The 26225-nt window shown below is 40.3% G+C and overlaps 2 protein-coding genes across 2 annotated transcripts in view; both read left to right on the top strand.

The window, feature by feature from the left end:
• The first annotated feature begins 806 nt into the window (after nucleotides 1-806).
• On the top strand, nucleotides 807-6746 carry rom1b (retinal outer segment membrane protein 1b). The gene is made up of 6 exons (XM_051420917.1): nucleotides 807-1055; nucleotides 1205-1360; nucleotides 2506-2748; nucleotides 3281-3468; nucleotides 4047-4293; nucleotides 5550-6746. The coding sequence occupies exons 2-6, from the start codon at nucleotides 1211-1213 to the stop codon at nucleotides 5778-5780; spliced, it is 1059 nt and encodes a 352-aa protein (XP_051276877.1). The 5' UTR covers nucleotides 807-1055; nucleotides 1205-1210; the 3' UTR covers nucleotides 5781-6746.
• A 1222-nt stretch (nucleotides 6747-7968) lies between these two features.
• ccdc88b (coiled-coil domain containing 88B) overlaps nucleotides 7969-26225 on the top strand; it is a 44532-nt gene continuing 26275 nt past the window's right edge. Inside the window, exons 1-12 of the mRNA XM_051420482.1 lie at nucleotides 7969-8191; nucleotides 9382-9530; nucleotides 10946-11054; nucleotides 17092-17161; nucleotides 17363-17421; nucleotides 18994-19077; nucleotides 19939-20079; nucleotides 22001-22146; nucleotides 22541-22622; nucleotides 23917-24075; nucleotides 25484-25630; nucleotides 25883-26036. Of these exons, the coding sequence (XP_051276442.1) occupies nucleotides 8132-8191; nucleotides 9382-9530; nucleotides 10946-11054; nucleotides 17092-17161; nucleotides 17363-17421; nucleotides 18994-19077; nucleotides 19939-20079; nucleotides 22001-22146; nucleotides 22541-22622; nucleotides 23917-24075; nucleotides 25484-25630; nucleotides 25883-26036 (1360 nt within the window). The 5' untranslated portion in view covers nucleotides 7969-8131. The remainder of the gene's footprint in view (nucleotides 8192-9381; nucleotides 9531-10945; nucleotides 11055-17091; nucleotides 17162-17362; nucleotides 17422-18993; nucleotides 19078-19938; nucleotides 20080-22000; nucleotides 22147-22540; nucleotides 22623-23916; nucleotides 24076-25483; nucleotides 25631-25882; nucleotides 26037-26225) is intronic.

Here is a 26225-nt window from a genome sequence, read left to right as displayed (position 1 = left end):
TCTGCACAGACATCATTCTGCACAGTGAATCTCAAACATCACACTGTAGGAACAAGAAGAAAAACATATCTTTGAGTTGGATTTAAGTAGGAGTTTGAGTCCAGGACTTTAACTTGGAGTATGTTTTTTACATTGTGGTATTGGTACTTTTACTTAAATAAATGATTAGTAGTTCTTCCAACACTGGACATTTCTCAGTGTTTTAAGTCAAACCTGGTTTTAATTGATCCGTCTCTCCTCTCACTGGATATATTTGCCTTATTATATAATAAAAAATTCAGCATTATAAATTACATTTTCTTGCTTATTTCATCATCTCATGGTATTGCTACATTTAGCATCAACTGTGTCTAGCTATGAGATCTATTCTGTCTGTGAGGATTCCATAGAACCCAACCTGTGCTGAGAGGTTTCAGGTAAGTCCACCTGTCATAATAGTCCCTCCCATACTATGTGTCTATCAGAACAAGTTTGCTGATCAGACACTGGCCTGCTTTCCCATTGGCCCCTGGACTTTAATAGGATCCCAGGGACTCTGTTGGGGGATTACGGCTCCAAACTCTCGACTTTGGCCAGTCTCTGTGTCCTCCAACCATGGGTACAGCGGTTTAGGGGGGCGCCGCACATGAACAGACCCAGAGGGGCGCCATCAAAAGACCACATCACGTCAAGAGGAACAAAGCGTTGGTTTCAGCTTGAAAGGGGGACTGTGGCGGTGTGACCAATCAACTTGAGGGGAAAATCTATCATCTCTGGATAAGGAATATCACTTTTCTTTCATAATTCTATATTTGACCATTTTCCCGTGGTCTGCTGCACTGATTTGGATTATAAAACATCTTTTTGGGACAATTTCAACATCCAAGTGAAAGCTTTTGGATTATCCTCTGAGGTCGACTGTGTCCTTTACCATCTAAGGGATCTACCTGCTTATCCCCTCCACCTGGAACAACTTAGATGAGCTCAACCTGCTAATAACTCATCAAACAACAAGAGCAAGGCCTGCACTGACCACTGTGTTTCTGCAACATTGAAACCACCCTCTTCTGACCTCTGTAGGGTTTGTCACTTTTCATGCAGTTGACCTCATCTGGATTCATTGTCCATTCTGACTAGAATTTACTGAACTCCTTCCTCTTCTATCCTGCTCATTACCCGTCTCTTACTTTTCTCTCCCATCCTTGTGTTGATCGGTGTATGGTAGAGAACCATGGTGCTGTTGAAGATGAAGTTCACCCAGCAGCGGCGGGTGCGTCTGGCCCAGGGCCTGTGGCTGATGTCCTGGCTGGCAGTGATGTGCGGGACCTTCGTCTTTTGTCTGGGTGTTTACCTTAAGACAGAGATGATCCGTAGGGCCGAGGTAGAGAGGGAAGGGGAATATACCCACATACACACAAACACACACATATTAATGCAATGTTAGCTTAAAGACTAGAGGGCAAAGTCTAAAAACAATGACATGAATTACACAAACATAGGTTTATATGCTCAGACTTTCTGCTTTGCTCGTGGTTGTTTACTCAGTTTGTTGTGCTGCTGCTTATCAGTGACTTTTATTCAAACTTAGCTCTACAGCTTAAACCACAAATACAAACACGCAGCACACAAAATACTTGTGTAAACATAAACATGGTGACACTCACACATGTTAAGTCATAAGGATACAGTGTGTTCAAAGTCATTGGGGCGAATATATGTGTATTGAATTTAGGTAACATGACCAGCAGGTGAAGGTCATGACCTATACAAGACTGGTGTAATTGTTTAAGCCAACCAGTCATTGGATTGGATTGATCACCGATTGATTTGGATACGTTGGTTGCATTGATATCCAGTGGGCTGCACAGGAAAGCTGCAGGCCATGAACACATGCCTGCAGATATTTATTGATATCCACTGAGAGAACCAGATTCCACAACCTCTTAGTTGTGTTGCAAAGTGTTATTGAGTGTCAGGAAGGATCTTACAGAATGATTCACAAGAGCTGAATCCTCTTTTATACCTGTTAGACAAATGTAACATTTTTGCTTTACTTACTTAACTTCTACAGATAATTATCAAAACTGATTACTCCACCTGGAGCGGAAATAATTTCTTTTCAATGAGCATTCTGCGGCAAAGATTATTTGTCTCAAACCACAGTTGGGAGGATAGATAGGTGGCAGATTAGGGGTGAGTGTTTCAATGATGATAATTACAAAACAACAAAGGAGCAAAGGTTCTTTATGGTTGACTAAGCCAATAATAAACCCAATCCTGAATCGACTTTTGCTGTAACCAGGGCAATGAATTAAATTTGTCATCATATTGCCATAGCCTTTTGCGTCCAGTACATCAGCAGTTAATTGAATCACTTGGCAGCCAAGGTCATTTTTATAATAGATAAGGCTAATTGAATGCAGGATTATTACCTGCTAAAGTGGGTAGAGGAAATGACAGAGTGACCTGCAGTTGGCTGCTGCTCTTGTAGCTGCTCATCTTTGACTGTGCCCTTCTTTTCTTGAGGTGATGGAAAACACAGAGATCCATGTGGTGCCCAACATCCTGATGATGGTGGGCCTGGCCTCTATCGGCACTAACTGGGTTGCCACGCGTGTGTGTCAGGACTCCTTGGATGCAAGCCGCTTCCCCCGTTGGAAAGTTCTCCTGCTGGCTTGGTTTGTTGTGGCTGCACTGCTCTGTGTTCTGCTGGTCGCCGTTGTGGTGCTCAGTTACGCCCTGCAAGGACGCCTGGAAGAGTCACTGAAGGTGGGGTCACTTGGCTGGGTAATCATCAGAGGGTGACATGCCAAAGGGGTAGAGTAGGTGTCAGAGTTATGGTAAAAAGAGCTGTGTCATAACAGGATGGGGCTTCCAGATCATCAAGCAAAACACAAGATGAAACCTGCTCTCCCTCTGAGTTACTGTGCCTGAAGGAAACAGTGAACTCTCTGAAATGAAAGCGTTTGGGGGTTTGGGCTAGAGAGAAGAGTTATACTATATTCCTGCAAATGAGCAATGGGTGCAAATAAGAATAGAACGTTTACATTTATCAGTATTTAAGGAACAGAACAAAAAACAGTTAACAACAACAATGTAGTGTAATATTTGAGCTCTCACTCTTGTTTAAATGTTGCACTGAAACCAGAAAAATCCCTCAAAATGGAGAGTTTTCAAATCAGTTTTGTCATCATTTAATTAAAATATGTTTCAAATTAGACTGAAAACTGCTGCATTTTCATCTATCAGATAAAACATCCCCCCACCCCTTCTTTCGCTTTCATTCTCTCTCCACTGTCAGGTGGGCCTGAGGAATGGTATTCGGTTCTACAAGGACACAGACGTGCCAGGCCGCTGTTTTCAGAAAGAGACCATTGATCGTCTGCAGATGGAGTTTCGCTGTTGTGGGAACAACAACTTCAAGGATTGGTTTGAAGTTCAGTGGGTCAGCAATAGATACCTGGACTTCACCTCCAAAGATGTCAAGGAGTGAGTGAATCACGATACAGGGATGATCAGATTATGAGATGCAGGGAGATGAGATGACGAGCTATAAAGAGAGGAAACTAGACAGATGGAGTCAGCACAGGAAAGAGAAGAGAAGGAAATAGAGGTCTAGATGAATGACAGATAAGTAGATTCACATTCTTAAAGGTCAACAATATGTTATAGAGGAAGGATGGAGGGACGCCAGGAGAAAAAGAATGATGTGAAGGTAGAGGAAGACTGCATTAAAAATAGATCTGGCCTTTACTTTAGAAGAGAGTGACAGAAATAGATGGAAAGGTTAAAGCATGCAGAGAAAGGTTGGTCAAAGATGAAATAAGTGAAAAAGGAATGAATAAACAGAAAGGTTATGACATGATGACACTTGTATAGAGGCACTGCTCATTCTCAATAATGTTAAGTGTGTATTGAGCTGAAAATCAGGCCGTTAACTTACCTGAAAATAACAGTTTCTGTGCTTTCCTCCAATAAAATGAATGCCCCCTCTACCTTCTCTTCCTTCCTCATTTCTGATCTGTTTCCATCTGTTTTCTCACCAACCTTCCCTCTTCTGTCTCCAGTCGTATCCGGAGTAACGTGGACGGACGTTTCCTGTTGGATGGCGTTCCTTTCAGCTGCTGTAACCCTGCGTCCCCTCGCCCATGCCTGCAGTACCACCTGACAGACAACACTGCCCACTTCAGCTATGATTACCAAGCAGAGGAACTCAACCTGCACAACCGCGGCTGTAGGCAGGCTCTGATTGACTACTACATGGACTTGATGAATTCAACTGGTCCTGGTGTGCTGTCAGTCATCTTAATACAGGTGGGATGCACGATAAACACTTCAGTTATTATGTAATTGGGTTAAAATTCAGGAAAAACACGATGATCAGTATTTCTCCAATGCACAGAGAGTTAATTTGTGTGATTTTGTTTTTAACTGAATATGCTGACACACTCACACACTCACACACTCACACAAATATAAAAATATCCATTATTTTAAAGGATATTTGTGTCACACAGACTGCCATGACAACTGACAGAAAGCAAACCTCACTGACACACATTGATTTCTGTCTTTTAATCAATGCACATGCCCTTTCACTACTTTGCCAAATAACAGTATTGATGGGTCATTCTCTTAAAATAACAAACAAGACCTCAGGCTCATACACATGTTTAACAGTGCACCATTACACACTACCTACAGCTGATCAAACAATCTATATTTTTAAATGCAGCAGCTCAGTATGGTGTTTTTCTAGTCCATCATGAAGAGGCTAGATGGCTGCCATGTGAAGAGTTAACAAGGTCCCAAGTTGAGCCCTAGATCATGTCTGGCTTTCAAGCCAAAGCCCAAACCTGCTTTGAACCATGTAGCCCAAGAACAAATAAAAGAGAAAACAGGAAGCATGAAATGAAAGGTTGCTGAATGTTATTCTCTTATGTTGCACTGACTGTGTCCTAACTAATTTATTTTTGCTGTATTTGGACCTCAGAAATGTTTGCTTCTCATTGTTTGGATGTCAGTGCAGACCCCCCCCCCCAAAAAAAGACAGACTACCTAACACACACAATCATTTTCATACAGTCCATAAGCCATTATTCCAAAAAAGTGTGAATGCTTTTAATATGAACTCAAATTGACTTTCTATCTCATCTTCATGCACGCAGTAAAACTTAATTATTGATATAATCATTTTGAATGATCCACGGTCAGAATGAATCAGCATCACTACTGAAGTAGAATCACAATTAGAAAATATCTTTATAGTTGTTGAAGTTGCTCACACAGTACACGCCGAATAGCAACATACACATAGTGTTACAAGACAAATAGAGTGTGTGCAAATATGTGCATGCTTCATAGCTTAGTTATTCAGGTTATTGAGTTCCTTTTTATGGTTACTGTGATAATAAATCTGTGACATAACATGATGAACTAATGTAACAAAACGGTTGCTTCTCTTCAGATGGATCAATTTTTGTGAGCCCATCAAGCCTTTTTGTGACAAATACTGCATGATGATTTTGGATGCAGTTTTTACAGCATCTTTATTGTGTCTTTCTGTCCAGATGTCAGTGATTCTGAGCCTGCGGTACCTGCAGACCGCCGTGGAAGGAGCCATGGCTCTGGAGGACCCGGAGGGCGACAGTGAGGGTTTTCTCCTGGAGAAGGGTGTGAAGGAAACCTTTGAAGACGTCAAAGCCAAAGTCCTCGCCATACTTCAGTTCGGGCAGGTTGACCCCAACGCCGAAGAGTCTGCAGACACAGAGAAGGCTGCTTCCCCAACTCCTGCCAGCTAGACGGGGAAAATATTTAAATATGAGCTGAGGAGGAAGGGATGCATGGGTGGGATGTGTCTGTGGTTTTTTTTTTGGTTGTGTGAGTTGGCTGGTGGCGGGTAGAATACCTGGGTTGGGTTTTGACATGTTAGGCTTGATTTACACTCCACCAATGCAGCAGCCACATGGCCAAACCAAGGCAACACGTAGGGATTCTTGTCAGATCCTGCACAGACACCAAAATAAACATCTCCTCAGTGCAGGACCTAACGAACATGTAATCATCAGAGAACCTGTTCAGGAGATGTGTAGTACTTTTTGTTGCAACTAGAAGAGAGTACATTCAGTTTAAATGGGTGTAGCGTTCAGACACATGTTTAAAACATTTTGTTATTTGGCTCAAATTTGGTACAGTCACATAATGCTCAATGTTCATCCCATTTGCATTTGTATTATTCATCTCCCAGCTGTAGAGTTTGTACTCAACTGAAATGAAATGCTTATGAAACTGTTAAAAATGGCAAAGCACATGAAATATTTATTAAAGGTAGAAGTTTTAAACTGCTAAGTAGAGTCGGCTTCCTTTTGTAGCCTCCATGTTACATAGAGAAGCGAATTCCCTGAGTGTCGGTTATCTGAGTTCAGCAAGGGGAGTTGGATTAAGTGTGTGTGTTTGTGTGTATATGTGCGTGTGAGTGTGGTGCCCTATATGAAGCTGTCATCTTGTCTATTCTGGCAGCTCTGAAACAATCTGATAATCCTGGAATAGTTAATCCCAGAACTGCTGCACAAGCAGTATCAGCACACACTGACAGCACACGGGACACGCTCAACAGCACACTCATACAACATGTTGGAGGTTATTTTATAAAGTAAAACAGTTTTTAAATGCTTTTTATTTGCAAGGAATATAAAATGGTGATCTGTCCTAGCTACAGGTATATCCATTGTGTGCTCATTCTTCTTAAATAAAAAACTATCACAGAATGAGGTCAATGAATGTTTTATTCTATTTATAACAAGCAGGTATACATGTTTTTAGTGGTTGCAGAAAGACATAAATATACTTTGTTTTTCATGTCCCAGAAGGGAATTTTTTTTTGCAGTTCTACAGAAGATAAAAAAACCCTACATACTAAATAACAAAAGGAAAAAAAGCAACAATCAGCCTCCATGTAACAGTTTGCACATACGTTATTTTAAGCAAGCTCTTTAATTATAAAACACAATATGCAGAAGATGATGAAGTAAACTTTTGGTTTCAGGCTTAGTCACATCCTCCCAACATAATACCTATAATAATTGATTCATATTACAGTAAAACAAGGAGATATAGTAAATTAAAACAAAGTGAATACACAAGTCACAAACTCTCAGAATTGCTTAATAATCAGTTCTCATACATTTTAATTAAGTGAAAGAGGACATCTATTGTGTTCACAAATACATACAACTATAAACCTACTACATTCATAATAAAATACAATTATAAACCCATGTCCCAACTAGAATGAGTCTGTATAAAATGATAAAGACTTTACTGCCATAAACGAGTGTTTACTTTACAGGAAGTGCAGCACCAAAATAAAAGTAGGGCTGCCTGGTTACACTTCCCCCAGTGATTTTGTTATGGAAATAATGATGTAATGCATCATTTCTAAATAGGCAAATAGGAACTTTAATCTGAATCCACCAGAGTGCGCTGTTGCACAGTGTTTGAATATGTTTCAATGAGCAACATGCAGCGAGACTGACAACCCCACAGCTCTGACAACTTTAATAATGGCAATAATAACAAAGTTATTGAGGGCGCTGAGTGGGTTTCTTATGCAAATGACCTAAAATGTAATTAACATAGGCTGTGCAAACAACATGTTTTTGAATTATGTTGTTAAGTAAAAGGCATTTCCATACAGCTATACATAAATGAATGACATGCATTAAAAATATGTCAAGTATAAAAACTGTTGTCATAGGAACATCCAAGTCCATTATCTCTGCACATAAAACCCAATTTATGTATGTTTTTACTCCTGTAATTTGTGTAGATATATATCTCTCTCTCTCTCGTTAGCCGACGTGTGGAGGGCGTGTGACAGTGTCGGCTCAGAAGAAGCAAAAAAAAAAAAAAAAAACTCGACATGTGCGTTTTGAAAATTGCGGTGTGGTTTTGCAATGAAACTAACTGACACACAGTCAGAGAGAGGAAGAGACAGAGGGGTGGAGGGAGGGGAAGGGCCGCAGAAATGTCAAACTACTTCACTTGACACAAGATGGATTCTCTCTCTTTGATTCATTACATCCATAGCGTTGATAATACTTTTTAATTAGCGGTCTTGTGTGTAGTGTTTCACAGGTCTCTTAGCACAACAATGGACTCTAACATTATGGAGATAATAGAGGAATTCATGGAAAGTGCGTTGGTGCAATGGGTACGTCATTTATCATTTATCACTCTCAGTTAGAGAAAAGGTCATCATTTCTAGAGAAAGAGAGGGGAGAATAAAACTGATTGTGTAGAAAGTGTGTAAGTTTAGAGATTCACTTCCGACAGAGACCAGTTCCGCTGTAAACCTACATTATTTCCAGTCACGAGTACTTAGGACATACCTTTTTACAGAAGTCTACTTTCCAGCTCCATTTACTCAAATAAATATAAAAGAAGGAGCTAAAAAACAGTAAGAAAAACAGCCTAGATAGGCCAACCACTTTTTGCTATTGTGTGCAGCAAAACAAACACTTCTCCTTTTGGCAGCTTCCCTTGCCTTTTAATGACCAGCTTTTTTTTCTCTCCTAGCCTTGAAACTTCCGTGTCCTTGGGCTGTCTCTGAAAATAATAGCTACAAACCTATGTACTATATATTCAAGAGAATATAGTCACTAAAATCTGGTGTGTTTGTAACAGACTGAATTTCCAGCTGGGGTTTCCACATGGGCAACCAATCAGCCCAAGGGGATGTTTTTTTTTCTCTCCTTCTGGTCAATGAACAGTATTTACGATATAACGTCATACAGCGCTGAACCTTGGAGGCGTAATCTCTTTATTGTTGCCCTCCACCAAAGGTGGGGTCAGAGGTCAAGTTCAACAGTATGCCTGCAGCTGGCAGACTTTTAATATTTGCTCAAGGGGGCTTCACTGTCACGTGAGCTGTCACCCTGCTTCACATATGCTGAAGGACATCCACTGTAACCGCTCTCTGCCGCTGTCGCACAGGGTCTCGAGCTGCTCTGCCTCACCTTGTCAGCTGAACCAACTCGAGCTTGTTACTCTGTTTACCGACAGTGCAGTTTTTTAGAAGGTGCAGGTGGGAATAAACCTCATTATATTGCAGTTTGCATTGGCACAGCTCCTCTTAGCAGTGAGAGAGACCTTGGCCACGGTCCTGCTTGGCTGCCTGTCACTGTGAAGTGCTTCCCAGTGTGAGAGCACAGATCCCACCTGTCCAGACAGGTGCACCGACTCAAGTGGCTTCCTGTGTGAAAATGTTTGCACCTCTCCATCTCCCTCCTTGTCTCTCTCTGTCTCTCTGTACCTACTTTCTGCTCCTGGCTCTGTCTTCCTCGTCTTTGTCTACCTCCTGGTACCCGCACATACTACATTATCCCTCCCTCTCTCTTTCAGGTTCAGCTGTTTGAGAAGATGGTGGAGAAGGAGGACGGCGTCCCGCTCTACAGCCAATACATGGAAGTAAACTCAATGTCCCAGAGTGCCCGGGATCGCTACATGAGGCTGACCAATGGGATTTTCCTCAATGAGGTCATGAGGGTCATGTAAGATTGATTAAGATTTTCTTGCTTCATTGCTTTGCTGCAGTAGAAGTGATCACTAGACAAGAGAAGATAAGAAGTAATGTGAACATGTGAAGCATTTCCCAGGCAATCTGACATAATAAATAAAGAAATAAAACCCTTTAGTACTAATTTTCAGCTATTTATGGAAAAATGTAATGTAGAAAAACTATAGCTGTTTAGCGTCACAGTAAGTTGCAAAAACTGGCCTTGGCTTTTATTAATAAGTTAAATGTGGAAATGGGCCCACAACCAATTATCCTAAAAGGCCCATTTTTGAGTGAAGAACCCTTAAAAAGCTTTGAAATAGGTAAGTATGACGGCTCTAAGGATGTCAGTCTGACGCTCGGCCCGCCACTTTGGTCCAGACTGAAATATCTCCACAACTATTTGATGGCTTGCCATAAAGTTTTATACAGACATTCACGGTTCAGTTCAGGCCATACAACGATGACAGCAATCATGCAGACTTAGTAGTAGACACTTAAAGAATAATAATATACAGCGTATATTGTTAGAGGTGATCTCCTGACATGTAATCCCTTTTTATTTGTCCAATTCTTTATTTTATGACCAAATCCACATCCACTTTATTGCTAAATAGCAAATGTTAGGTATGCCAGCGTGCTTAACTAACATGGTGAACACTATACCTTATTAAGCATACTAGGATTAGCATTTAGCTCAAGTACAGCCTCACAGAGTTGCTAGCACGGCTGTAGATTTGTATATAAAATTTGATGTAACGCGGTGCCCCGTGAGTTCCCCTTGTAGAGCGCATGCCCCATATATCAAGTCCTGTGAGTCCTTGCCACAGTGACCTGGGTTTGATTCCTTTGCTGCATGTCATCCCCTCTCTCTCTCTTTCCTGTCCATCTCTGACGCTGTCACTGTCTAATAAAGCACACAATGCCATAAAATATCTTTCTTTATGTAACATTCATCACATTCCCTTTTGTAACCTCACATTGTTCAGCAGCCTGTGTAAAAGAATGGCATAAATGTATGACCCATTCATATATGCCACAAATTTCCAGTGAATCATGAAATGGGTTTCTGCATATGTGCCAGCCTGTAAGTCATCTTTAATTAATTCATTACCTTCATGTTCAAATCTCAGCAAGATAAAACCTTTTCTCTCTCAACTGGTAAGACAAGATCTTTGTCAGTGTTTTTGGGAACAGCTGATTAATTTGGTCTGACCTAAGCCACGTTATTTCAACAAATAATTGCATGTGGATTCTCACTGCCTCCTTCTCAGGCTCATTAAAATGTTATTCACTCTCTGCTTAAATGCACCACTGCATACAGACTTCTCGTCTGGAGAGACGTGGTGCTGGGCTGTTTGATCAAGCTGCAGTAAATTTACCGCTATGTCTTTTCTCTGTTCGTTCCAGAGACCCGAACCCCAAGGTGGAGCGGCTATACAACAGCGAGAGGGATGATCACATGCTGAGAGTCCAGAACTTTTCTATTTTAAATCGACACCTCAGAGCCTTCTACCAGGTAGGGGAGGGTCACAGGGGGGAGAGATTGAGGTGTTGAATCAGATTATAATGAGTGAGGGCCTGGGAGTCAATAGAGCATGCACAGGGTTTCTTAACAGTTTAAAATATTTCCACTTTGAAATGATTGAAACCTGTTGAATGTACAATGAACTTTCAGTCCGTTTAGGCGCGCATAGAATTTGTGACCACAATGGAGAAACTAGAGTTTCTCTTTTAATCTATTTAACTGCATTCATATCTAGCACAGATACAAATTTTGTATGCATAGCTATTTACAATCAAAAGAAAACTATTCTTCCTGCATCTCAGTGTCTTATCCATGAAAGCTCTGAAAAGTTAGTTAGATTAAATGTTAATTTGGCTTTAAAGCTGCAGTAATCAGTGTTTTTTTATGACCATGTGTAATGAAAGGTGTCGCGTGTACTGATGAGCCCAGTGAGAGTCATCACATTTTACTACAGGGCTGAGGAGAACAGCACGAATTGAAGCTTTTTAGTGTCTTTTAGCTCATTGTTTTGGTTGTCAGTGCTCTCATTGAGCAGAGCAGCACCAAATGGCGGACAATGTTAGCAGCTAGCTAGGAATCTTAAATTCACCAGTTAAACATAAACACGGGTCCAAAGTGCTAAGGTTGCTCAGTGTCTGTTGTTGTGTGCTTTAAAGCAGGCTATGTATTGTTCTTCTAGAAAGACACTTAATTAACACTTTAAATATAGTTGACTAATTTTGTATTTGTAAATATTAAACCCTTTGATGGAGAAATGCTAGTTTTAAACTCTAGTGGAAAGAGTTCACCATCATGTCCGTCCGCTCAACAAGTTATAAGTTAAATCTAGCATTCAGTTAGCTTAGCTTAGCATTAAAGCTAACACAAGACTGGTCACAGGACGAAACAGTTAGACTGACACTGTCATAATCCACCAACCAACACCTTTAAAGCTCACTAATCAACACATTATATTTTGTTTGGTTTTATCTGAACAAAAACCAAAGTGTAAAAGCAATTTCCTGGAGTCCCTGAAGTCAGAGTGCAAGAAATAGCACCCCATCATACCACAACCTGTCATGTTTACACTTCAGTTTTAGTTGGGATTAAGAAAATGAGATGTAACGTGTTAATTAGTGAGCTTCAAATGTTTTTTTTTTTACATTTGGTCAGAGCAGGTGAGCTGTTTCCCTATTTTATGTCTTTATGTTTGGCTGCTACCTTTAACCTAGCTCCTAGTCTACCGACGTGAGAGGCAAATACAGAAAGTAAACTATTCCTCTGAGCTTTGTGGTAGTTTTTTATCTGTAAGTAGGCCTAAAACCTCAAGAACCTCTCAGCAGCGAGGCAAATCATTACATAGAAAGGAAATACTGAGGCAAACCTGTGAGACAGTTATACACACCTCACAATCATTTGGAAATGACTCTGGAATGAGCTGCATCTGATGTGTTTTGGAAAAATGTCTTGAATAGCCCTGTTCACTTTCTCTAGCAGTTCTAGCCTAAAAAGTTCTGAAAAACACTCTTGTAATGGCTTTTTTGTTGTGAGTGGACTGAAATGACTTATTATAAATAGAAACGTCTTGTAAAAACGCTGAAATATCCTTCTAAAACATAACTCAGGGCCACACCAAATGGCGAGGGAGAGGGGGGTGATGGCGGAGGGCTGGAGGAGCAGTTGTCTAGCTGTAAGGTTGTAAAAATAGAGGACAAGATGAAACTCAACTGTCAGTCTCAACACATGAATACTTCGCCAGAGGATATTGTAGCAAGTTTGAAGTGTATGCAGGGGGTGACGGAGCGTTTGCACGCAAGAGAAGATGAAACACAGAAAATTGTCCCTGCTTATTATCAGGAAAATGGGGTGAGAAAAGTGGAGGAGTGGTGGGCTGAATTTGTGGCTAGGGGCTTGAGGAAGGAAAGTGAATAAAAGTCTATCAAAAAGCAGTATCATGCATTTCATTATGTGTATTGTGGGCGCCTGTGGCATTAGAGGAAATGACACAATTCTTTCCCCGGAGGATGATTCAAAGGGCTTCTGTTCTCAGCAAAGAACACCTCCCCGAGCGTTAGTCAGGTGGACTGAACATGCAATGCTTAGCTTGTCACACAACATAAGAACACGAGTCTACAAGGTTTCACTTCCTAATTTTCAGTGAATCACTAATGTCCCTTGAAAGCTCAGAGCGGCGCAAAACACTGCCGATAATTGGGAAGCTCATACCAGTCGGTGTTACACTAGAATTTCACCTGGTGCACTCAGAATAGGCTCCACTGTCGCTGTGAACGTTTAGTTCCACGTTGGTCACAGTTTTACTTCTCGCTGTCTTTTTTTGACACTGTTTTGCTGTGTATGTGTTTATGCGTGTGTTAGATTCACAAACAGTGTGTGTGGTGAGTGTAAACCGCAGCAACAGTCTACTGCTTGGCAAGGTTTAATTTGCTCTGCTATGACCTCAGTTTCTCTAATACTGAGCTATTTGTGTAGATGATACAAGCTGAAATCTCTTTTACACTATACACTCATCTATACTCTAGTGTCATCTGAAGGCTCTGTGTGACAGTTAGTACTCTATTCTGTTCTTTAAGTTTCTCTTATATTCTATTTCTACTTGTATTATTGTATTATGTTATTTTCTGCTACTATTGTTATATTAATATTCTATTGATATTATTTTATGTTTGTTGTTTGTTGTCTTCGATAATATTCTGGACTATTCCTTGACTCTGCTATCCCAATATATTCCGTTTTGTTCTATTCTGTTTGTCCTATCCTGTGCTGCTTGTATTGTATTATATTCAGTCCTATTATATTAATTTTCTATTATGTTCTCTTCTCTTCTGTTCCATCTAAAAGCCTTTAATGCCTCTGAATGGAGACACTTAGTTTCCAGCCTTCTAATGGGATTTTAAATGTTAATTTCTCCTGCCTACTAATTTATTGACCCCCCCCAACATTTAAAGATCTCTGTCCTCAGTAAACCGTGATATTTTTTAAGGCTACTGAACATCCAATAAATTATGTTTGAATTAACATAAAAATCCACAGATTAAATCAGATGCGCATGTAAATAAAGGAAAAAACAGATAAAGGAAAAGTGAGGCCGCCCACAGAAGCATTGATAATCAAAACCAGCACCAAACCAAACATAAAGTGGAATTATTGATAGAAAAGATAATGTTGCAGATGGATTTTAATTCTGTTCACCACTGCAGCCAGCAGCTTGACGAAAAATGTTATTACAAATTCAGGACAACTGTAAACAACACTAGATTATATTCAGAGGCAGGCTCATTGAGGGATAAAGGCTAAATCCTAATGTCACTGGCAAAAGTTCTACTTCCTTTAGAAATTAACCTTGAGAAGAATTGTCCTGGAAATCACAGCTAGCACAGATGATTGCACCATGTATTACTCATATTGTTAATCTCTTACTTAAGCAGGGTATATAATTGTACCAAACGACGATGTGTAAAATATAGCACTGGAGGGATTTTAGAAAAAAAAACAACAACACCCGGTGTGTTTTTTGGCTGTATGATGCCAGAGAGGAACTCCAGAGAGAGGATGTGAGCATGCCAACGACAACAAGCAGCTTCTATATAATTTCTCTCAAGGCTAATCTCTTGCAGAAGTCTGTTTGGCATCATGAACCATGAGCTGCACAATGACCAACACAAAGCTGCAGTGGCTAATATCCTACATGGCCTGAAGGAACAGAAACTTCAGGTTGGCTGCACATGCGTCTGATGCCAAACTCACTCACGATGGAGTTGCTGAAGGGAGAGCCTGCCTCTTGGTACATTTCCTCTCTCACTGTACAGTTTATAAATTACAGTAAGCAGCAGAGAGAGCTGTAATTGTGACTTGCTTGCTTGTACTCTGGGGATTTTGCATCGATGGATTGCAGGAGGATGTGAACAGGCTTTCAGAGCAGTTGGGAAGGGAGCTAGCCAACGTCAGCTTGTGGCTCTTTCACAGAACCATTTTTAATTACCAGGGAGATTGTTCTGGTCTTTTCTGAGTTTAAGACCAAATAAGTAAATTAATAAAGTATCAGGCAGATGACTTTGCTAAAATTCCTTCAGCGAAGTCATCTGCCTGGCGAGGAGGAGCAAGGCACTGCAGGTCTGCATGACAAATACTTGTTTCTGTTGCCAGTAGAGCCAGGTTTCTGGACGGCGGAATGTCTGAGGCATCCAGCTTCTTTATTCAGCGTCATTTTGAATCTGCCAGGAGATTTGTCCAAGATCTTGAAGCAGAAACTACAACTCGCTGAAACAAGCTGACCACAGTGTTGGTCGGCCTTCTGCTAGTCCTGAGTCACCCCATTTATTCTTTAACACATTGTTAATGCTTTGCAGCACAGGGCCATGCTAGAAACCAGGGACGGAGCCAGACGTTGTGAACATTCAGGGCTTAGTAAGAGGGGGTCAGGGGGTGATTTTTCCCTATTTACAGCAGCTATATGCACTATTTTTCAAGCCAGTTGAGATTTTTAGGCATTCTGTTGAAGGCTTAAAAATCTGTACATCATTTGGGAAGAACATGATAGTTGCCCAGGAAGAAAATCATCCTTTAGAGCCTGAATCCTATTTTGTATCTAGTTGTTCGCCAACTGTCTTCATAATTTAAAACTATAACACAACAGATGTTGAGGATGACTAATTTTAACCCCTGCCACCTACACTGTCTGATGTCATTATTTTAAAGTTACATAACATAAGTATGGTATGAATTTAGTGTAGCAGAATTACTAATGTTGGAACCTATTTTTGTTGAAGGATTCTGGAGTTCATCGAATTCATGTTTAGCTGCCAAATCTGCTAGATGTGAATCAATGTGCCATAATATTAGATGGCAGTATTTCCACACTGACTGTGTTCATGATAAGATAAAACTGCTCAGACTGAGTTATGAAACTGTGCCCCCTCCAAATATTATGCATGACGCCTCAGGTCCACAGAAGAGTGAAAATTCAGCCTGAGCTCCAGTAAATCTGGTCTAACCCTGGCCAGGTTTAAGTATGTTTGTCAGATTCTCTGGTAGATTGTTGGGAGTTGAGATTAAGCAGTGAACTAAGAAAAGGGAGTAAGCCAGAGCTTTGGCAGGATTTTTGAGAGTTAGAAAAAAAAATATTGATGGCCAATGAAGCTTTTTCACAAAGACATTTTTAGTAGTCATAGAAGGAAAAGCACAGGTGTTACTAATAACATTAATAATGGCTCTTCTCTATTGAAATGTCCCAGTACAGTGAGAGTGTGACAGTGAGCCAGCACGCACAATAGCAGGACCTTGAAAGTGATGGAATTCAGCATCTTTCATTTTATTATTCACACCTGTGCTTTTCCTGACATGTTGAAATGTTACATGGGAACTGTATTTGTGTTTTTTTTTAACATGAACTAAATTAAACTCCCAGACAGCGAGCACACCCTATAAACAAATTGTGATCAAGATAGCTGGACATTTTACAGTTGGATAGAGACACTGTTTCTCACTAAATGTCATCATACTGGCATTTTTATACTGCAACATACCAATATTGATACATCTCTGACAAGCTAAAATCAGCCACTAATGATGGCCATGATAATGTACGGGTCAGCCTCAAGTATGTAGTTGTTGGCAGTGGTTGTGTTTGACGTCAGCTGTGACCTTTGTGACCCAGTATGTAGCTGTCACATTGCCCATATTATGATTATATTCTAACCATGAGGGCAACAATAGAAACACTTTTGTGTTTTGTTACAAGGTTGGTATTAATTTGTCTGGTCTTTCTTTAATGTTTCTATTACTTCTGGAGAGTACACTGAAATATATTAAATTGAATGTGTGCAAAGCCTCCTTGAACTGGGAGGACAAAAGAAAAGTTGCTCTTATCAGATATCAGCTCTTTGTTTGCACCACAAACTGCAGGAAGCTGGTGGAAAGTTTTTCTGTTGTTTATCCAGACTCACTTTGGGCAGACAGACAGGACGGGGGGGCAGCCAATCTCTTGAGAATTTATATTCACTTAACTCTTCGCATTTATTCTTTTCTTCAGGAAGACATGCAGCAGTTGATATTGATGCCTCTCCCTAATGTTGCCATACTGGGGCAGGACCCCCTAACAGGTACAAGATAACAACATGATCCTATCAGTGCGATGTCTCTCAGCAGCAAGAAAGTAATTATACTTTATATACGAGTCCATATCTCTGCTATCTGTGAGTCACATTAAGGTGATAATGATAGGGAGGACGGTGGTGGTGGGAGGGAGGTGGAGATGATGATGATAATGATGATGATGATGACAGTTATTTCTGTGTCCTCAGAGGCAGCCGTGGACGAGCTCAGGCGACTGCTGCTGCTCTTACTAGGATGTGCTGTGCAGGTGATCACACACTCACATGACCATCACACTTTCTTTTGAAGGTCAATGCTGACACACACAAAGTATTGTTTTACTTAACCTGCCGACAACCAGTATTTGGTACTGGTGCAATATTTTACATTTGTGGCCATGCTAGTCACCAGTGCAGATAGTTAATAACATAATTAGTTAAATGAAGATAACCTGTAGTAGTTTCACTTTGCAGTAGTATAAACACACCAGTATCTCAGTCAGATTAAATGAACTGTGATTCAGTCTCATAAACCAATAAAACATGAGAACTTCTAAGGGGGTTGAACCCTTTTTAGAGACCCTGTATGTTTTTAATATTACTACTGGGGGAAAATGTTGAACATTTTTAGTTGTGGCTTTAATCTAATGGACAAATTCCCGTCAGCCTCAGAGTCATGATAACATGTATTATACAGTAAGTTGCTTTGGACAAAAGTGTCTATAAAAGTGTACTGTAGCTCTATTACGCTAACATGCTACACGTTGGGGTTTCACTCAGCATGCTCACTTGCTAATTGGCATCATTAACCTACTAATATGTGTATTAAGGTTTTATTTCTTTCTCAAATAAGGTTCAGGTTGGTAGGAACTGAGTTATTACCTGCACCCTGGTAGGATTTAAATCTGTCACTACTTATATCACATCTTCCTGTTCCCTGGACTGTCGTCCAACTCACTTTTTAAAAAGATATTTCAGTCAATCTGTTCATTTATTCTAATGATAATCAATTAAAACTTACTTCTGGTCAAGTGCCTGAATATTTTAAATCTGCCATAGTCCCACAAGTTCCAGTTTTAGATAACGTCTGTCCAATATCTAAACTTCCCTTTATGGCTGAGGTTATAAGTAAAATGTATTATTATTATTTTTATTATTATTATTATTATTATTATTATTATTATTATTATTATTATTATTATTAATGAGTCTGACAGTTTAAAGCTTGTCCTGACACAGTTTAGTTAACATTTAGTTAACAACACAGACTTTTCTCTGGCACCACCCTCAGGTCAATGTAACTTTTTATGATGATAATGATCTAAATAGCGAAGTTGTTTCTCCACTTTCCATCCATCAAAAAGTAATTTTGTTGTCTGGTAAGCAATGAGCATCACAGGCTGAGGGCTGATAATTCATTCTTGTCAGGGTGTAAAAAAGGAGTTAGGCAATTGTGAATAAAAACTTTTCTTCAAATCCCAGAGTAATGAATTTATTTTAGGTGGATCAGCATTGCTAACCTTTAAAGAAAGCTATTATTTCTTTTAATGTATTGTACGGGGGCACCTGGGTAGTTCAAGGATTTGTAAAAGACAATGCCGATCATAATTTCTCAGAGGACAAGAAAATATTTTGGTTACAAAGAGAAGAAGAAAAGCAGGAACAAGGGTTCAAATTTGGCATTTTCCATTGAAAAATTACTGTAGATAATTATTCAATTATCAAAATAGTTGCAGATAAATTTTCAGTTTGTTGTTATCATTATATTTAACACACACACACACACACACACACACACACACACACACACCTGGCTCCATGTCATCCCTCTGTGTCTGCAGTGTGAGAAGAAGGAGACGTTCATTCAGCAGATCCAGTCTCTGGACATTGAGACCCAGGCAGCCATTGCCAGCTGTATCCAGCAGGTACGTTCAAGTATTAATCAAATCAAGAATCCCCCAAAAGGCATTCACAGACTGGCCGTCAGTGTGAGCTAAGACACTTCTAAAAGGATTTCTATTCCTAAATATGATTTAGCAAAGAATTTCTTCACTGTCTGGCCTGCAGACAGAGAGAGCGAACCTATTATCCTTCGACTGGGGCTTCAAGTGAGTGTGAAAATTAGCTACTTGTTATTCTGCTGGCAGCCTTTGAAGGACCTCTGGGTGCCCCTTGCTGCCACCGTAGGATGGATCCTCCACCCCTCATGTCCACCTCTCCACCTCCACCTCTGTCACATCATCCTCTCTCCTTCATCTCTTCTCTGTCATTCTCCGCTTTCCTCTCCAATAAAGTCTAAATGCCAAATTGTACTCTTTTAAGAATACCCCCCGTGAATAATTGCCAGCATTACAAAAACAGCATGTTGCATACCAGCGTGTCTGAATTACAGTAACAGCATGTTGCCCACCAGCCTTTTTCGTGCCAGGTTCTTCAGCCTCATAAATCATAGAGGTGAGAGGTGCTCTTCCTGTGTGGATGCATGCACCCCCTGCTTGCTGTTCATATGCCTTCCACCTGAGGACATTTCAAACCTGTCTACATGATCATTAGTTTTGCATGCATTAGTCATTCATTTTTGGACACACATTAGGAAGATACATTCCCTAACAACTATGAGGTTTCTTTCACCCCCTTCTGTAAACAGATGCATCTCTGCTTTGTATTCCCACAGCCTTCACACTGCTGTCTGGATTGTTTATCCCCCCAATCTGCCATTTTGTATCAGGTTTCCCAGACACACATTGATCTTATCATAGAGACTTGAGAAACTGTCCTTGCTGCAGGTGACTCAGGATCCTCGTGTGGTGCTGCCGCTTCAGTGGGAGGAGCTGGTAGAGGTTGAAGGTGCAGACTTACAGCTGGTGTTCAGCTCCATGGCCAAACAGATCCAAAGCCTGCTGGCACAGAGAGACACACACCTGGAGGTATACATGCACACACTTAAAGGAATAGTTTGACATTCTGGAAAATGTCTTTATTTGCTTTCTTTCCAAGAGTTAGATGAGAACATTATTACCACTCTCACGTCTTTGCTTAAATATGATACTACAGCCATGAGCCGGTTAGCTTAGCTTAGCATAAAGCAGTCCCTCCAGCAAGTTGTGATGTTGCGATCACAATAATTAACGCAAATTCAACCAATCCCTGTGTATTCTGCACAGTCATGCAATTTTGTGCAGCTAGCCCGGCTCTGTCCAAAGGTAACAAAATCCAGAGTAATCAAATTAGATTTGATTGCGTTTTAATAAATGAACTATAGAAGTGCTTGTAGACGGATTTTAACTAAGCTAGCTGTTTCCCCCTGTTTCCAATCTTTGTGCTAAGCTAAGCTAACAGGTAGCTGTAGCTTTATATAGATAGAATAGTTATATCAATATTCTCATCTAAATCTGGGCAAGAAAGCAAATTTGTACTTCCCAAAATGTCGAAATGTTCTTTAAAATCATAGAATCACTGGGAACATAAGCTATAATCAGTGCAACCATCCCTGACTTATTGAATAATACAGCTGATTGGAAATTGCTTAATTGGACACAGAGAGACATTAAACTGTTGCACACTTTACATACATGTATATGATTTACATCTGCTCAGACAGATGGAGTCAGACCCATGTACGGCTGCAACTACAATGCCGTCTGTGCATCACATTTTTACAGATGTTATTTGTGCCTTAAATGATTTTAACACAAGTCGTTTGTGGTTTAAGACACATACCATATAGTACATTCCCGCTGGGGAGCTCTGATGCATAAAAACCTCTCCAATGTTTTCCATAACACCCACATGATAATAAGAAAATTCTATTCAGTTTTTATGAAGTTATAAAATTTAATTAACTGGAAATTAGGACATGCATAAGTAAGTACAGCACTTGTTTCATCAGGGCTTAATTGAGTCACATATTTGATCAACATTTTATATCTTATGCTGCTCACATCTCATATTCAGTTTGTAGCTATTCACCACTCATAGTTGCAGTTCTGCCTGATATTAAAATGGTATCTCAACTGAGTAGGCTGTAGAAGAGATTGGATTTCAGAAATCACCAGTATACTGTGGGATTTGAGGTTAATGTGAATAGCTTTTTTTTTTTAATGAAAAAAATAAAAAAGGGTGTATGTCAGTGGTCTGGAGTTGCTCCCTTTCCATTGTCTGAAAAAAAGACTACAGTGAAAGGATTTTGAGAAATACTATGATGAGAAAGGTCATTTTTTTGTTTTTAAAGCATGAAGACCTGTGTTATTACCTCATATATTAACTTGGTTTCTTAATTTGACTCTGTCTTGCATGCTTAAATCTACCGAGGTAACACTGAGATCTGTTACCTGTTTTGAATAGTGAATAATATTCTGAACCTTTAGCTACAAGCTTAATATGAGATTAGAGTAGCATGAGATATTAAATTTTGATCAAATGATTTCCACTGACTCAAATAAGCCCTGAAGAAACAAGGGTTCGCATTGATCTTCTGTCTTTTAATTGTGTAGCCACATAAAAACACAAAGTGTCACATAGACCACAGAGGCTAAATCACAAATTAAAAAAAGTTGTTTTACATTAATTTTGTAGAACAACAAATTGTTTAAAACCCAAGAGGTGTACAAAGACTATAATGACATCGTACCTGCAGTCAGTGCAAATTAACAGACATCATTACTCACTATACCAAACTGTCTGTTAAAGGGTTTCCAGTTTTGAGTCACTTGTTAATGTCTGTTTCTTTGTTCCTGTAATACTTTATCTTGCATGTTTTTCCTTCTCTCTCCAAATCTTTCTCTTCTTCCGTCCTCTTTGTCCCTTGCCACATCTTTTGCCCCATCTCTCTCTCCCTCTCTCTCCCAGAGGATGGCAGAGTTGTGTCGGGAGCGGGAGGTCCAGGCTGACTCAACCACGTTGCCCCTGGGTGGTCGCAGCGAGGAGCCACCCCAAGGTCTGGCTCTCCAGCTGGCAGACAGCAAGGCCAAACTTCGCCGCCTTAAACAACAACTGTGAGTGTGTGCGTGCGTGCGTGCATGTGTGTGCGTGTGTGAATGTGTGTGTGTGTGATGGAAAAACTTAAAAGAACCTTTAGAAAAGTTGCGATAAAGGTCAACATGAAAAATGTGCAAATGATTTTGTCACACACAAAAGCTTGAGTTGTTACTCAGCAACGAGTAAGGAACAAATCAGGTACTCACTGCTATAATCCGAGTGTATTAAATGTAGACTATATCATAAAGGTCACTGCTGGCCAATTATTTCTTTCTGTAGCAAAACGTAATCTGCGCTAATCTTATTTTTTATTAGCTAACGTATTAATTAAAATAAAAATATTGGCAACTAACTTTTAACGAATTGTTTAACTGCATTTTTGGTGTTGATGGTTTTCTGTTTGTTTTTCAGGGAAGATAAAGGTGATCAGATATTGGATTACACGCAGGAGATTCAAACCATGGAAGAACAGTTGAAGAAACTTCAGAAAGAGGTACAGACAGACTTTTACTGTCAAAGAGAAGGACTGCTTTGCTTCGGATACACAGAAAGTCTTTATCACACATAAAACTTAACTAGTTTGGCAACAGCTCTAATAGACTGTATATAAGGTGTAAAAAAAAATACAGCACAGCCAACAGCACAAAACACAGGTGGCTTTTAATAGCCAGTAAATTGATCCGCTTAGGTTATGTATTTAGCTGAAATTAGACTACACACATTGCAGCCAACTACAGATGTGTGCAGAAGAACAACTGGGAGAAGTACTGGACAGTTTAGAGACAATCCAGAACAAAATTACTTGTGTATTTACATTGTAGTAGTGCTAAATTTACTCAATATACACAAATATACACTGATCAACCATAACATTATGACCACTGACAGCTGAAGTGAATAACACTGATTATCTCATTACCGTGGCACCTGTCAGGGGGTGGGATGTATTAGGCAGCCAGTGATCATTTTGTCCTCAAAGTTGATGTGTTAGAAGCAGGAAAAATGGGCAGTGTGAGGATTTGAGCGACTTTGACAAGGGCCAAATTATGATGGCTAGACGACTTGGTCTGGGTTATCATCTCTATAACTGCAACTCTTGTGGGGTGCTTCCAGTCTGCAGTGGTCAGTACCTATCAAAAGTGGTTCAAGGAAGGAAGAGAGGTGAACTGGAGACAGGGTAATGAGTGGCCAAGGCTCATTGGTGTACGTGGGGTGTGAAGGCTGGTCCGTCCAATAGACGAGCTACTGTAGCTCAAACTGCTTAAAAAGTTGATAGAAAGGTAAATAGAAGATAGAAATCACAGTTTGTTGGTATGGGGCTGCATAACATTATAACCACCAGGGTGCCCAGGTGATCATACTGTTATGGCTGATCGGTGTACACTTGCAGATGTTGTTGTAGCATCCAATAATGTTCCCAAATCACAAAATTTGCAGGCATTTGGTGCTGCAACAAAATGTGGAAGGTAAATTACTTCATTTCATCCACTGCTGTGAAACCTCAATTAGACTGAATATTAACCCTTAAATAAGATCTTGTAGAAAATGTTGTCATTTTCTTTATATTCGTGTGAAGACGTTACATTCTCAAGTACTGTACACACACACACACACACACACACACACACTCACCTTTTCCTGTATTATACCTTGTCAACATTTGCTTTGCTGCACATCCCAGTTCTGTTCACAACCTTTTTTGACCTCATCCCCACTGGTATATGAATGTATGTATGTGTGTGTGTGTGTGTGTGTGTGTGTGTGTGTGTGTGTGTGTGTGTCTGCAGAACCGTACTCTGCAGGGTGAGGTGAGGGGCATGCGTGCGCTGCGGGATGAGCTGGACTGCGCCCGAGAGCGAGCTGCACGGGCAGAGCAGCTCCAGACTGAGCTTCAGAGCTGTAAACACAGATTGCGCAGCCTGGAGCTCACACGCACTCAACTGAAGGTATAAACACACACACACACACACACACACACACACGCACCCACACAACTCACTACACATTCCTTTGAATAAGTCATTTACACCAGAAAAATAAGCAGCACGACAACATCTACACCATGAAATACATTCAAATTGTTTTGGCAGTGAGTTACATATTGAAATCTCCCGTAGTGTACAAAATCAAACACACACTCACAGTGCCTTCATACACATGTACACACAAACACACTTACTTTTACAAGTGAGGACCACACATGAACATTGCCAGCAAAGGTCACATCAAGAAGACCCCCATTTGAACCATTCTCTGAGTAGCTATTGTTTTAAAAAAATAAGTACTATTCCACTTTATCTCAACAGCCATATATAGCCTCTCAGGGCCCTGAGCATTTCAATCAAGAGTGAGTATGAACAACTCTAAAGCTCAAAGCCAGAGAATGAAATTATACTGTGTGATGTCATCAGGATTTACAGCCCGGAGCTGCTTCATTGACAAAGAGCAGGAGTATGGCTTCAGTTATTGGAGCTTTTACACCCAAATGAGATTTATTCTGAGGTAGTATAACTGTTCTGAGGCAGAAAATGTGCTCATATCCTTGTAAAACACCCCACAGTGTCCTCACTGTCACCTTCTCAGTCTTATTTGATTTATTCTGCCTTCATACTGCATCACCGTGACAGCCCAAATTAGCTGGCAGGAGAATTTTTCTCGTGTTTGGGTTTACATGCAGAGGTCTTCTCTTTTAAAGGAGAGACTTTAAGAGTAATGTCATTTTATTATGACATATTACTATTATTTGCATAGTTTTGGCCATTATTCGTATCGGTAATAACAACATTGTACTTACCGAGTTTATTGAAGAGATCTGAGAACATGGATACATCACAAAGTAGAAGGATGAGGAGGAAAAACCACATCAAACTTGTTGCTACCAACATATTGGGTGTGCTCACCTTTGGTTTAAAGTGGTTTAGATAATCTTGTTTAACTGTTATTTATAATCTGTCTGCTTGAGTTTCTTGCTGACTTTGTTGTAGCAATATTGATGTGTTTCCTGATAACTAAAAGGTTATTATAACTGCTGGAAATGATTGTCAAAACTATTAAAATAAGACCCAAGTTGTCATAAACCAGAATTATACCAGGCTGAATTATACTGTTGTATTTGTTGGCGCAATTTGTTGCTGGGAATTCAGGTTTTGGTGGTCAAACAGACTCGAAAGGCAGCCTCATATGCGGTAAATATGAAGCTACCACCAGCAGCTGGTTAGCCGGTGAACCATTTCTCATAGAATACGCAGTCCTGACTATGTTGACAATTAACTTTGAAGATCTCATCAAATGTTTGGCCTGAATGTCCACCTTCCTAACGTACATGTGTCTGTCTGTGCACGGTGCCCCCTGCAGGAGCAGCAACAGCTATGTGCAGCGCTGCAGGAGACCAAAGCTCTTCTAGAAGAACAGCTGGCGGATGCACGGGCGCGCTGCTCCTCGCTAAGGGAGCTTGAGAGGGACAATCTTCTGTTGCGTCAGAGAATTATAGACGTGGAAGCGGTGGGTGTAATTTTGATTGTTTGTGTACATGTTTGTCTAATTATGTGTGTTATTGGATATATTTGTGTGTATGCATGTATGTCTGTTTAATATGTGAGGCAATGCAAATCTTCTCTATACGATCTCTTTTTTTTTCTCTCTTTCTTTATGGCATTAAAAGTAAAAAAATATCTGTGTATGTTGTGTGTCTGTGTTTGTTGAAATCCGTTTTTCTTGTAATGAATGAATGTCCGTGTGTGTGTGCTTGTGTAGGAGCGGGACACCGAGAGGCAGCGGGTTGATGAGTTGCTGGAGATGAACATGAGCCTCCAGGCGGACCTGAGGCACGACAGCGTTCCCGCTCCGGTTCACCAACGTTTCCTCCAATCAGAACTGGACTCTGACGAGGAGCTGAGCAGACTGATTGGTCAGAGCACTTGCCTCTCTGCACCTTGTCATTTAAGACATTTTAATTAACTGATAAGAGAAAATATGTTGAGGTAATATTGGCCCACAGGTTATAAATCAAGTATAACAATTGTGAATCTCTTCCTATATCCATTTCTCTTTTTCGCCATTTCTTTTTTTCCACCTATCTGTCTGTCTCCCTTCTCCC

The sequence above is a fragment of the Dicentrarchus labrax genome, unplaced genomic scaffold (genome assembly GCF_905237075.1).
Source record: "Dicentrarchus labrax unplaced genomic scaffold, dlabrax2021, whole genome shotgun sequence".
NCBI classification, from domain to species: Eukaryota; Metazoa; Chordata; class Actinopteri; family Moronidae; genus Dicentrarchus; species Dicentrarchus labrax.
Note: the sequence above shows the minus strand (reverse complement) of the source record. Positions and strands in the feature narration are given on the sequence as shown.